General features: G+C 39.9%; 1 protein-coding gene across 13 annotated transcripts in view; it reads left to right on the top strand.

Annotated features, from left to right (window-relative positions):
- pdm3 (POU-domain protein pdm3) overlaps positions 1-10066 on the top strand; it is a 181396-nt gene extending 171330 nt beyond the window's left edge. For 6 of the 13 annotated variants that reach the window (XM_012285062.2, XM_012285063.2, XM_012285058.2 and 3 more), the window contains 3 exons: positions 1931-2014; positions 9518-9669; positions 9751-10066. In XM_012285062.2, coding sequence (XP_012140452.1) covers positions 1931-2014; positions 9518-9669; positions 9751-9875 — 361 coding nt within the window. In that variant the 3' untranslated portion in view covers positions 9876-10066. The remainder of the gene's footprint in view (positions 1-1930; positions 2015-9517; positions 9670-9750) is intronic. The other 7 variants (XM_012285060.2, XM_076532288.1, XM_012285061.2 and 4 more) reach the window with 3 other exon arrangements.
- The last annotated feature ends 2827 nt before the right edge of the window (positions 10067-12893 follow it).

Raw genomic sequence — 12893 nt, 5'->3', positions numbered from 1 at the left:
AAAAGTAACAGGAAGAAAATCATGCTGATTGTTAAACGAAAGGCTAACACTTAACTACTATTACTAAAGTGATATTCTATTCTAAGCCTAAATATGAACAAATATTTACATCTTACTAATATCGTGTATTTATCATATACAATATCGTATACTGTATTTTATTATATTCGAATAGTACAATATTTATCCATATTTGGGAGCATATTGACAACCGGTGAATATCAAGTTTATTACTTACCTGCTCAGTCATTGAGAAGATTAACTTCTCGCTGCATCCACACTGGGCTTTCTTTTATTTTGGCATTACGTGATACTCGATGATCTACCATCAGCAATCTACTATCGGAAGATTTTGTGAAACCCCCGGACTCTTAGATACCTTGCCACAACAACAAGTCAAATTCAACCTTAGCGAGACGTCAAGGTTTGCTGAAGATATGTGGACCTGGAGTCTCGATAAAATGTTCGATGTCGTGGTTGACCGTTTCCCTATGAAACGATTGGCTTAAAGTCTATTCGGCTAACAGTTCGCGGTATACTGAATTACTAGCTACAATTTTAATAGATGCACTATCATTCGATCACAGACAAGTCGTTAATCGTTCATTTCGCGGGAGATCTTCCACATCGACCACCATAAATCGCCACGAAAACTTGCGACGATAAATTAAGATGTGCCATAAGTCGCGACGAGCTGCATGGCTCATAGAACCACCGCGAAAAGACATAGTCCGTACCAGTGTTCACTAAATACCTTGGAAACTTAGTAAATGCGACCTGTTTAAGACCGTCGGTATTAACGGTCCTACTTTTCCGGCTTCTGTCCCCACACGTTGGTATCGCGGTTTTTGCAGAATAAATCGCGCGGAATATTTGATCGCCGCCGATTTTTACTGGATAACCGCTCTCGGGACCTGGGACGTCTCTGTGGCCTACGACGCTCGTTGGTCAGCCTCTAATTGCAGTCTCACCTGCTCCAAACCTTCCCGCAGCAACTCCACTTCCTGATTATTCGAAGTTGCCATTTTACTTCGAGGTATATGAAAATTGAAATTTCGTGAGCACGATCTCAGCTAATTTTCACCCTTATAGTAAGCCGCTGCAAGGACTAGCTGCGTATTTATAGGAAGGTGACTTTTCCAAACTTCCACAAGGCAATCTTCATTAATTACCAAATCTTGGTGGTACCAAAACTGAGTTAGCACCGATCGTCAATTTCTTTGGTCTCCAATTATTTCTCAATAGAGATCGTGTCTCGACCTTCTGATTAACTTCCTAAGAGCCTCGTACTTGTTAGTAGCCGTTGGATTGCGAATAAAGTCCTCAATTTCTAATTGCGAGACAACCGAATTTAGTGTAGTCTTATATGTCCAATTGCACTTTTGATTTCCGGAATAGCGCAACTTTTTTGACCGAAAAGTATTCTTAGAGTAGCAACATTTCTTATTTAGAATAACGGGAGAAAGTAGTCAGATAGCGAACAACGAGAATATATTTTCAACAGAGTAAGAAAAAGAAATAATTTTAACGCGAACTAGAATGACTCGTACGAGTGCTCACTATGATCCGGTACTTTTTCCAAGCTTTGGTTGTTAGGGAAAACTAGATGCACAAAAAAGATCGACCCTTGCGAGCAACGCAAAGGCCCACGCAAAATGTTCGACCAGGCCTGGCCCCTGAAGGACCTCGAACCATTTCGGAGTAAAATTATCGTAACCGCTACACAACCCTCATTGAAAGCTAATTTAATATCTGCATAACTTCTCGGCTAAACTTCAGCAAGTGAAATCTAAATAGATTTGAAATAAAATGGAGTTTAACGCAAAATCACGTCTTTACGTCTTTAACGTGGAATCAATTCTTCTTCGAGTTCGACTGTTCGTAATATACGAATAGGTAGGACGAGAATATAACTTGTTGTTGACTCTAGATTCGAAAAGTTGGACATCACGCCAAAGAGCGCGCAAAAGATAAGGCCGGTCCTCGAAAAGTGGATGAAAGAGGCTGAAGCGAGGTGAGTTTATTTAATAAAAATTAATCATTCCGAATTTTATTTCTGTCTTACAAAAATACTTTCGTTAATCAGCAAATCTCCTGAGACGGTGAAATTATTTAATCCAATCTATTTAATCGAAAATAAAATTCCGACGTGAGAATTCTATTTCGAAAGTCAGACTGCTTGAATATTCCACTCGCGCGTACATCCTTCTTTTCAATTATCGTCCGAGAACATTTTCAAACATTTAATACATACCAATATATCACACCTTGTGTCGGTACCGTTGACAAATTTTAAAGTGCAAATGCAAACGGCCAAAGCGGGCCATGTGCGTTTTGTCAGGGCGTTTTCCTGGTCGCAAGGGAAAGTTTTTCGAGGCCAAACAGGCCAACGAATAGTCGTCAAGGGCCATGGTGACGTTGGTGTCCTCACGGCCAACGTTTTGCCGTTGGCGTTCTTGTTCTGGCTGCGAACGTGAAAACACGACGCAGTTTCCTTCCTCCTTCGACGAAAAGCATGCAGAAAAACACTTAGTAAAATCGATCCGATGGTACGATGGTGTTCAAGATGGTCGCTTTCATCGTGGCAGTTTCGTGCAACACGATTATCCCGTAATCGTCCAACAGGATCTGAAGCGGTGTCCGAGAGCGTGTGAACGCGTGCGTGCTAATTGGTAATTCGCTAATTGAATCCACCTGATTAATTGCAGATCCGCGTCTAATAAATACGCGGAATGTTAATTAGAATGGAGGAAACCGTTAGCGGGACCGTGCTCATGCCGGCTACAGGTATCGGCGGTTTTATTCGTGTCGCGAAAGAAGTCGCCTATCGGTTTCCTCCTCGAGGGTATCGGCTTCGCCTTGTTCACCAACGCACGCACACCAGTCCGCTTCAATTTTCTGCGAACTCTGTATCAGGATCTGTAATTAGCGAAATTCGAAGTTTAATTCATCCTTTGGCCGTGGTCGCCGCAAAGACCGACCTCATAACGAACTGCTGTCCTTCGATTTATTGTCTTGCTAAAGGAATTCTTGCGGACTTTCTTCTACCCTGCTCTCTTATACTCTGCCGTTTCGCAGTCGAGTGCATATTCTGATAGGGACTTGGTACATATTCCACGTTTAACTAAATCTTACGTTTTTTCTAATACCTTATATTAATACATTCTTGGAAAGCTTGTAAAGAGTTGATGTGTGAAAATATTTTATACAAATCTAAACATATGTTATTTATTAATCAGTCTTATAAGGCAATACTCTCGTCCAAAAACTCTGAAATAAAGTCTCAGAGCCTCAGAGTTTAAACGTTTCAAAATTCCATGTTCAAAATCGAATGCTGAAATTCCTGACTCCTAAATCGGCCTTAAAAATTTCCATAATTCCATAGTTTGTGTCCTGCAGTCCAAAATGTTCCAAAGTTTTATATCATTCTACAAAACAAGATTTCCCAAATCCCAAGCTCACAACCTTTCTAAAAATCCCAAAAGTTCAAACATGTCAAAATTCCTAACTCTGAAGTGTCTATCTTCTAAAACTCCTCACAGTCCCAAAAATTTGCAAGTGCAAACAGTGAAAAATTCCGAAAACAATATCAATTTTCCAGAGTCCAATCGCAGCCGAAAGTTGCATTCACTGAATCAGCAACAAATTCCAACGGAGACAAACAGCTTACCTATCAACCGTAATAAAAATGAAAATGTAACATAAATTCTAAATTCGCACTTATCAGCACTGAATTATCGTTCTTAGTAATATTGTGATACGAAGCGAGGTTTAATTGGTAGAGATCTAAGGGCGTCGATCGCGTGAATTTTACGATCGACCGACGCCTAACACGGTTTATAGTTTCGATTTCACCGTGACACCGTTTTATTGTCGGTAAAAGCGCGGAAAGTATGTATATACATGGTCTGGCCGGTGTATGCAAAAAAACACACACACGCACGCGTTATATAGGGTAACGTTGCGCGCCCCTGTATACATATATGCATACATACATACGTATCACGACCGTGAACCGGATGATTCGATGACAGGAGCACGCGGTCATTTCTCTTTCCGCGGCCGAGCCGGTAACAATGACCCATTCCGCATTCCCGTGGCGTAGCGTCAACAGATTTTCCCAAAACGAACAAAATGATTTGTTGACTGTGCATTAACACCTTCGCGTGGCGAATCATCCCCGCACGGTATTATCGTCACCGAAACGTTTTCCGTTTTAATGACTTCGCTCTTCATAACGCGTTTAACTCTTTAAGGCTATCATCGCTGAAATTTTACTCCGCGTTCATCATCGTCGCAATATTATACATTTTGTTATCGATCTTCATTATTTTTAATTCGATCTTAGATTCTTTTACAGTCTCATCAAAATATACAGGTGTATTTACACTGAAGTTGCAATATATTACTTTATAAACAGTTAATCAATAATACAGTCAATTTAATAATACAGTCTAATTATTTCTTGTTCGTTTCATTTTAAATGGAAGATTTGAAATGAAAGATCATTTTAGGTTATGTCAGACATCTGCAATGTTACATGCCGTAAACTCTGTAAATCTTTGCAGTTAATTTCATACTTTCTCTTATGGAGTGCAATGTTATCTTTGCATCATTAGATGTTTTGCACTTATGTGTCAAAGTGTACACCTAGATACTTGCAAAGGATTAATTTATGTACACACAGTGGACTTAAACGTATCATGCATGAGTATTTCCAGTCTAGTTAACATTGACTTTTGAAATAAATAAAGATTGAAATTCCGTTTGCTAGGAATAGTTGATCAATTACGGTCTGCTACCTAGTTGCTCCAACATGCTCATTAATAACTTGTGTTCGATTGAGAAAATATGCTTGTGCTACACTTATTTGCTTGGGTCGTTCAAATTTTTGCATTGACAGTATATAAAATATTTTGCAACGTTATGAATTTGAACCTTTTTCTCATACAGTCCCTCAGTTAGACATTTTCTGGTACAGTCTCTTAAGAGATCTAAATTGTTGAACTTAAGAGGCGGAAGTGAATACTCGACAGCGCAACCCTTTGAAAAGAATGTTCGATGGAAGGATGGATCATGTCCTGAGTCGGCGATTATTCAAGCGATTCGATGACGGTTTAACCACGGTCATTTCTCTTTTCGCGAACATACAGCTAGTAACAATGACCCATCCCGCATTCTCGCGGCGTAGAGGTAAGCGCGACCGTGCCGGCCGCGTCCGGGGAAAAATGAAAGCGGCTAGTTTATGCGGTGCACGTGCACGATTTATCTGCCGAGTAATTAAACTGTGGACTAATTAAAATCAGGTTTCTGATGTACCCCTTCTGCCTGCTGTTCGTATCCCGCTCCCCGGCTCCACGATCCCTCTTGTCGTTTCTTCTCCTCTTTCTCCAATGGCGTTTCGCTGCCTTTTACCTCTTACCTCTTAGCACCCACACGATCCCGTAAACGCTAATACCTACTCGATCCCGTGGTACACCCACGCCGAGACTTCCTTCTTTCTCCCCGGTTCTCGTCGTTTGTCTCCATTTTCTCTTTCTGCCTACTTTTTTATCCGTCGGCTACCTCGATACCATTCGCCGGCTCTGAGGTTCTTACTGTTACCGTGCGCGCGTACACTCGAGATTTAGATGGGCTCGTTTAATTCTACCTGCACCGAGTTTCTAATACATATTCGATTAGCTGATTTATTCCTGTGACACGAAACGACGATGGAACAGGTAGATCGGCGATTAACTTTTCTTTTGCTCAGATACCATTTTTTTTTGAAACGGGAACCTTCGTTATCGATAATCCTCGCGTGTCAAATAAGAAGATATTACGAGATTGGAATATGCTAGGATATGGAGGTGTTCAGCTACGATCTCGTAGATGAAGTTCCAACTATTTCGATATTTTAAGGATTCAAGGACTAATGTCCTTAACCTTATTGTCTAAAGCTTTTGGTTCTGGTGATCTAAGTATTTGGGAGTATCTAGGTATCCGAGGATTTAGGTAACTGGGAATTTGGATACTGTGAGATGTATCTTAAGATCTAGGTATTTTGGAATCTTCGAATCTGTGTTTCTTCGGATTTAGGTATCTTTGCATCTACCTATGGATCTGTGACCTGATTGGAGACTTAAATATCTGGCAATCTATCTAGGAACATAGGTATCTTAGAACCTAGATATCACGAAATGTATCTTAAGATCTAGGTATCTTGGAATCTTCGAATCTGAGTTTCTTCAGATTTAGGTATCTTTGCATCTACCTATGGACCTGTATGTGACCCGGTTGGAGACTTAAGCATCTGACAATCTATCTAGGAACCTAGGTATCTCAGAATCTAGATATCACGAAATCTCTCTGAGAAACTAAGTAACTGAGAATCTAGGTGTCTAGGTATCTGTGAATCTAAATATCTCAGAACCTCGGTGAGATTAATCTGATTATCTCGATATCTAAGAATCTACAAACTTGTGAAGACATAAATCTAAGACTACAATATCCTAGAAATAATCTTGAAATTCAGTGTAGAGTAATGAGCGAATCTCGCACTGATTCTTACAAATATTCAATATTACAAATTACATGATTTATAAGTCTGTTATAAGGTAAATTCACGCGAGATGACATGTATACGAGTAATATTAAAGTGGTAATTTCTTTTCTTTCTTTCGCGTGACAGTGTTTAATTTTTTCTCTTTCGCACTTTTTGATTCCCTTACCCTCGTGGATTAAACCTCACGAACACGTTTAGCGGTGTCCTTGTTCGTCGTTAGTCGTGCTTGTTCCCTTCTACCTTTTCGTTTGGCTTCTCACCTGTGCTGGAATACGTGCTCGAGCTAACCCTCGACGCCAGTTTGATATTCTGTCCTCCTCTCTCGTTCCTCTTCGTTGCGGCTCTCCTCGCGCGCGTTATAATAACGTTTCCTTTGTAAGCGTACGTTTATCATTTCGCAGTCATTTCGTTTATTATCGTAAGCACGCGTTTATTAAAATTATTGAAAGCGCAATCCGCGTTAAATTGACGTCAGTAAATCCGTTACGGTGTTTGCGATCCTTTAAATCATGCGACGTTTCTTTTATTTCCCGCTCGAAATTGTCGGATTCTTTTGCGAACATTTAGTAGAAAAATTATTCGGTATAATCCTCGGATTTATTAACGCTGTAGGATTTATAATTACGTATAGGTCTTGTAATTATTTACTGAATATTCTTTGAAGTTTGTAATAAAAATGCATTCTTCAACTCTTGGATAACGAAATGTCAAGTGTATTTTATGTTTGTTTAAGAATTGTATCTTGCCCATTGCAAAGACATGAAACACGAAACTATAATTCAGAAAAGAAATTAAAAATATTGGTATTAATGTAGGCGACCGTTACTGGATAATATTGGAGATATTTTTACCATTCGGGTATCAAGCTTACATTTCCATTGATTAATTAATTAACTGAGTAATATTACTAAGGAATATTCAATTGCATAGCTTATCATAAAATTTGTTGCGTTCTACAGATGCATGTACCAAAGCTTATGATTTGAATTTGTCGATTTTAATTGAATGAAAGAACGTATATTGGGCTGCATTAATATCCATGGGATTTCATTATTTTTTTAATGATGGAATTCGTATTTCGATGTGTCTATTAGCTCGAACCTTCATCAACTCACCGTACTAATAACAGCAAAACAACGAATACATCGAACCAAAAATAAAATTCCTTTGTAGGAAAAATGTAATTTGCCGTATGATTAATTTTAATTATTTGTCGTGTATATCGAACACAATGTCCGCGTAGAAGAGCGAAAAAGCTTTTTTGTCAATACACTAAATTTATTTGCTCCTGATATCAATAATTAAATCATCGATAAACCGTGTTGATATTGAACAACAGACATTGTCATGCTTACAACGCTGAAATTATTCTCTTTTTCAAATGTTCAAATTATACGCTTTTTATTAATGACTTTACGTTTGAAATTCTACAAGGTTGCTTATATGCACTTTTTCAGAAAAATACTTCTTGTACCCTTTGAGGGTTAACAGACAAATCAGTGTATAAGATCAAACCACGAACAATTGTCACCCGTGACATAGAAACTCATTTTTGTTGAAGAACTTGAAAATTTGGGAAATCAGAAATTTGACAATTTAGAGATCTGGAAATTTAGAGATTTGGCAACTTCAATATTTGCAAATTTAGAGATTTGGCATTTTCGATATTTGGAAATTTGAGAATTTGGAGACTTGAAAATTTACGAACTTGTGAATTTGGAAATTTGGGAATTCGGAAACTTGAGAATACCAAGAATTTGAGAATTTGGAAACTTGAGGATTTGGGGAACCGCAAAATTGGGTATAGGGTACATGGAGATTTAGGAGATTGGAATTTTAAGAATTTGGGGATTTGCAAGGTTAAGAACCCTGCGTCATGAGGTCAGAAATCTGTATCCAATTACGCCAATGCCCTGAGTAACCCGTTCCGTTTCCGTATCGGTTCTTCGTCCGGTTCTCCATTAGCATATTGTTTTCGCAGATTCGACGAAATATCACCGAGCGAGATGCTAATGGCTCGACCTGCACTTTTTTCGGCGTGGCTCGACAGTTGGTCATACGGAGTTAAATTAAAAACATAAATTCCGCGGCGGCGTCCGCGTACTACGCCCCTCGTGCGCGTCGGGACGCCGCCGACCCTTCCACCCTTCTGGCTCGTTTAGCCGCGATTCCCGGCGGAAGTTCTCCTGTTTACGGTTACGGGCTTTTTTCGAAGCGCCGCGACGCTTCGATCGCTAATTTCATTTGTGCCTGGCGACGTCGCGATGCTCTCTCGCGTTCCATTCGGGAAAATTCATCGTCGACGTTGCCCCATAGGGGATGAATGTCCAGTAAACGGTTTTCTTCTTCTTTTTCTCTCCCCTCGTTTTATCGAGTTTTCGTTGTTCCTCGTAGGTGACTCGATGGGTCGACGCGAGTCGATCGAGAGTGTTGCACCAAGTCTCTTTCCTCCTCTGTTTACGATGGCGCTTCCGGTTTCCACGGGACGCGCTTTGACGTGCAGAAAGTTTGCCGAGTTAACACACGACCCACCGACGCTTGCGTGTTTTGTTTTAATATTTGATTAGAGCATGATCGGGGTATTTGCTCGGGAGTCCGACGAAAATTGGATTTTCTTATACCTGGTCAAATGTCGGTGTGGTTTTTGCACGACTTTTTTATCTCGCGCCGTTTTTCTGCTTCGACGTTTAATATTAAATCATCGCACGGGTAATGCATAGCTTTTGGTATGTATTAACTCTTTGAGACACCGTCGATCTGTCCTTAATCTCTTCTTATTTTGTAATTATTTTTATCGTGTAAAACATCGCTACATGTTCGGTTAAAAATATATACTATCCTCTCAGAGATTATCCGATTAAAAAAAAAGGAGATGTGTGGATTAAAGTAGAGTACCCTGTATGTCTCTCTCGTTTTTTGATTCTTTTATTTATCAACGAGTGATATATGAAGGGTAGGTACAAATGAGAACAGTGGGTCTGATTACAGGTACAAGAACGGGATCAATCAGTTGACGGAGTTTATCGGCGTGGAAACCAGCAAGAAGCGAAAGCGACGAACTTCGTTCTCACCGCACGCTTTGGAACACCTGAACGCCCACTTCGAAAGAAACACACATCCAAATGGTAATTTTGCTCATTTTGCGAATTTCTCGCCTTCAAACTTCGTCCGAATTCTTCGAAGTCAACGATTCGTTCATTTTTCAGGTAATGAGATCACAAAAATAGCCCAGGTTCTTGGATACGAACGAGAGGTGATAAGGATTTGGTTCTGCAACAAGAGGCAGTCCTTGAAGAACACGCTGAGGTCGGTAGCGAAGTCCATGACGTAAGAAGTAACGTAATCGGACAAGATTCTTCGATCAGTGAACAAGAAAAAGCTTTAAGGACTCAAGTTTACGCCACAACTCCACGAGAGACTTAAATCGCGTGTCTTTCATCGATCTCGATAACCAGTTCAATCGATAGATTCCCATCGACAGAATTTACGAAATGTCGCGTTAATAAATAGAATTTCTACGAAGTGAACGAGCGAGAGCAATTTCAAAATTCGCGCGTCCCAGCGGGCGGACGGCGGGAATTTTCGAAACGCTCCCGCGTCGATCGATGTAAAGATCGTTTGTGATCGCAAGCGTATACGAGACCTATCTGTAAATAGCTTTAACCTATGTGACTAATGTGATGTACAGGAGTCGAGCGTTACGATAATCGCAACCGTGTGCCGTCTTTCGCGAAAAATTGGGAAATCGACTTATCGACGATAGTATACGTCGATTCCGTTTGTAACCAACGACGATAGCTGTTTACCGACAGACGGTACGATAGATATTACCATCTCACGGTAAAGTAGATTTGACGGGATTTTTAAGAATACAAACATCGCACTGCGATTATTAACGCGTCGACTCGTCGAATTAGGATAAGTAAATTCCGCAAGAAACCGCACAGATAATGCTAGTTCACGAAACGATCATGGAAGCTTCCAGCTGCTGAGGATCGTTTGTGGCAGTGATGGGCAACTGTGAAGGGCACGGTGAATGAACACGCAAATACTGTGCACTAGTAGGCGTTAGGTTATCAAATTTCTACGATCTTTAACATCTATTTTGCCAAACTTCTAAATTCGAACGTTTGGAGTTATCAATTTTCGAACTTGTAAATTATCAAATTTTCGAATTATGCAATCTCTCCAAATTATCATATTTGCATATTTCCAAATTTCCAAGTTATCGAACTCCTAAATTCCTATATCTGAGAACTTGGTGTTTCCGAATATCTGAATATGAAAATTTGAGGTCAAGTTTGAAAATTTCTCGATTTCTAAAATTTCAAACTTGAAGTCTTCGGATTTCACCCTACCTGAAAACCGGTCGCTGTACATACACAACAGACCATCGGAGGGCAGCAGATCTGCCCATCACTGATTCATGGAACAATCCGGAGGAAGCACAATAACGAGGAACCGTACAACAAATATGATCACCTTAATTAAGGCGAGAAAATGGTATTTCTTGTACGCGACCGAACCTGGAACACGGAAAGATCGAGGAATGGACGTTGAAGTCCGTTTCGCACACAGAAAAGAACATAGTTGAAGCAACGAGAGTCAACCACAACAGCAACAGTACCGTTCACAATACCGTTCACAACAGGGATACGAGTTCATTTGCCAATGAAATAGCAACGGAGATATTTTACAGTAACGCCGCTATCGTTTATAACGGATCACCACACAACGTTTTCAGTTTCATTTCTTACCGGAGGAACACAACCAACCGCATCATCGCAGGCTTCGTTCGAGATCAAATGTTTCAACCATATTGTTCTCTGGGTGTGCGCTCGTCTGTATGTTACGCGTGTATGGTCCAGGTAAATTACGATTCCTCTTCGAAATATAATTCCCAGTGAGCCTCCGCTTTTGTTTGAACCGTTACTTCGTCTTTTTATGCAATATATCGAACATCGATGTGATCTTTGTTAGAAACTGTACAGAGTGTCAAAGGTAGTATAGTTCTTCGCGAATATTTCGTTTCTTGTCAATTTTACGACGTACAGAGCTATTACAAGATTTGTAGTTTGAGAAATTCTCTATAAAAAAGATTCTACAAGTTTTCTCATAGGTGTAATTATTTTCACGTATGATGGCTTAAGAGATTACTTTCATACTTGGATGCTGTCCTTTAGTTCACCGGATGTTATCTCAGAAACGGTTGCACCTATGGAAACAGATTGTAGAATCTTTTTTGTAGAGAATTTTCTAAGCTATAAATTTGATAATAACTATTTTTGTCGTAGGAATGATGGGTAACGAGATATTCGCGAGAAACTGTTTCCGTTTACGATATAAAGGTTCACAGAAAAATGTAGGTCGCTGGGAATAATTTCGCAGATAAACCATAGTCTGACTTTCCTGGACTGTGTATCGATGGACTTTTGTTAGAGGAAAGGGGGAGTAGAGGATGGACTGTAGCGAGTTAAATTAACGCAATAACGTGTTCGAAAGTATAATTATCGATCGATCATAAGATGAATTATCCTCCTGATGCCGCCGAGTGAAATTCTATTCGAAACCGAAAGAGGGAAAGGCTACTCCAATAGAGGTGGTTTCAGGTATTTCCGCGGAGTAACATGGAAAAAGTAAAAATAAAAAAAAAAAATCACTAGTCCGTAATAGTCTGCCATATACGAGGTATACGTATTAAACGTTTACGCATCTTTCGTTCCTAAATGTTCGATCTTGCTTAGCCCGCTGACGATTGTATCGACAGATTGGATGCGTTCCGTTTCCGCGTTCACGGTTATTTTGCAATCGATCTGATTTCTGAACGATTTCGAAGCATCTGTAGAAATTCGATTTTAAAAGACTTGCACGAGGAGGAGACACGAATCGAAATATATAGGATGTCGGATACAATTTCTGGTTAACAGTAAAATACAATTAACAACGATAATATTTCATTTCGGCTGCAAATTAGCCGCGCGATCGATGTACGATGGCTAATACCACTAGGTGGGTAATTTTGGCACGGAAACGCGACGAAACGGAACGAACAGAGACAGGTTCCAATATCCACGGACGAATCTCCATATTTACGCATCCAGAGGAACGGTTCGTTGGTAAAGAAGAGGGGAGGAAGAAGCAGGAAAGCTGATTAAATAAATAAAAATTATAATACGATAAACAAGAAGCATAAAATATCGACCATCCCACAAGGATATATCTCTCATGTATTCCCGGTTAATCGATAGTGAATAATAGCGTTTCTTTGAATGTGTTCCGCTTCAACAACTCTTTCTTTCGTCTGTCCTAAAAGATGACAGGATTAGTCGTTTATCGGTGGTAAATCGAC

Source organism: Megachile rotundata, chromosome 6, assembly GCF_050947335.1.
Source record: "Megachile rotundata isolate GNS110a chromosome 6, iyMegRotu1, whole genome shotgun sequence".
NCBI classification, from domain to species: Eukaryota; Metazoa; Arthropoda; class Insecta; order Hymenoptera; family Megachilidae; genus Megachile; species Megachile rotundata.
The sequence above is the reverse complement of the archived record's forward strand: the minus strand, read 5'-3'. Positions and strand labels throughout refer to the sequence as shown.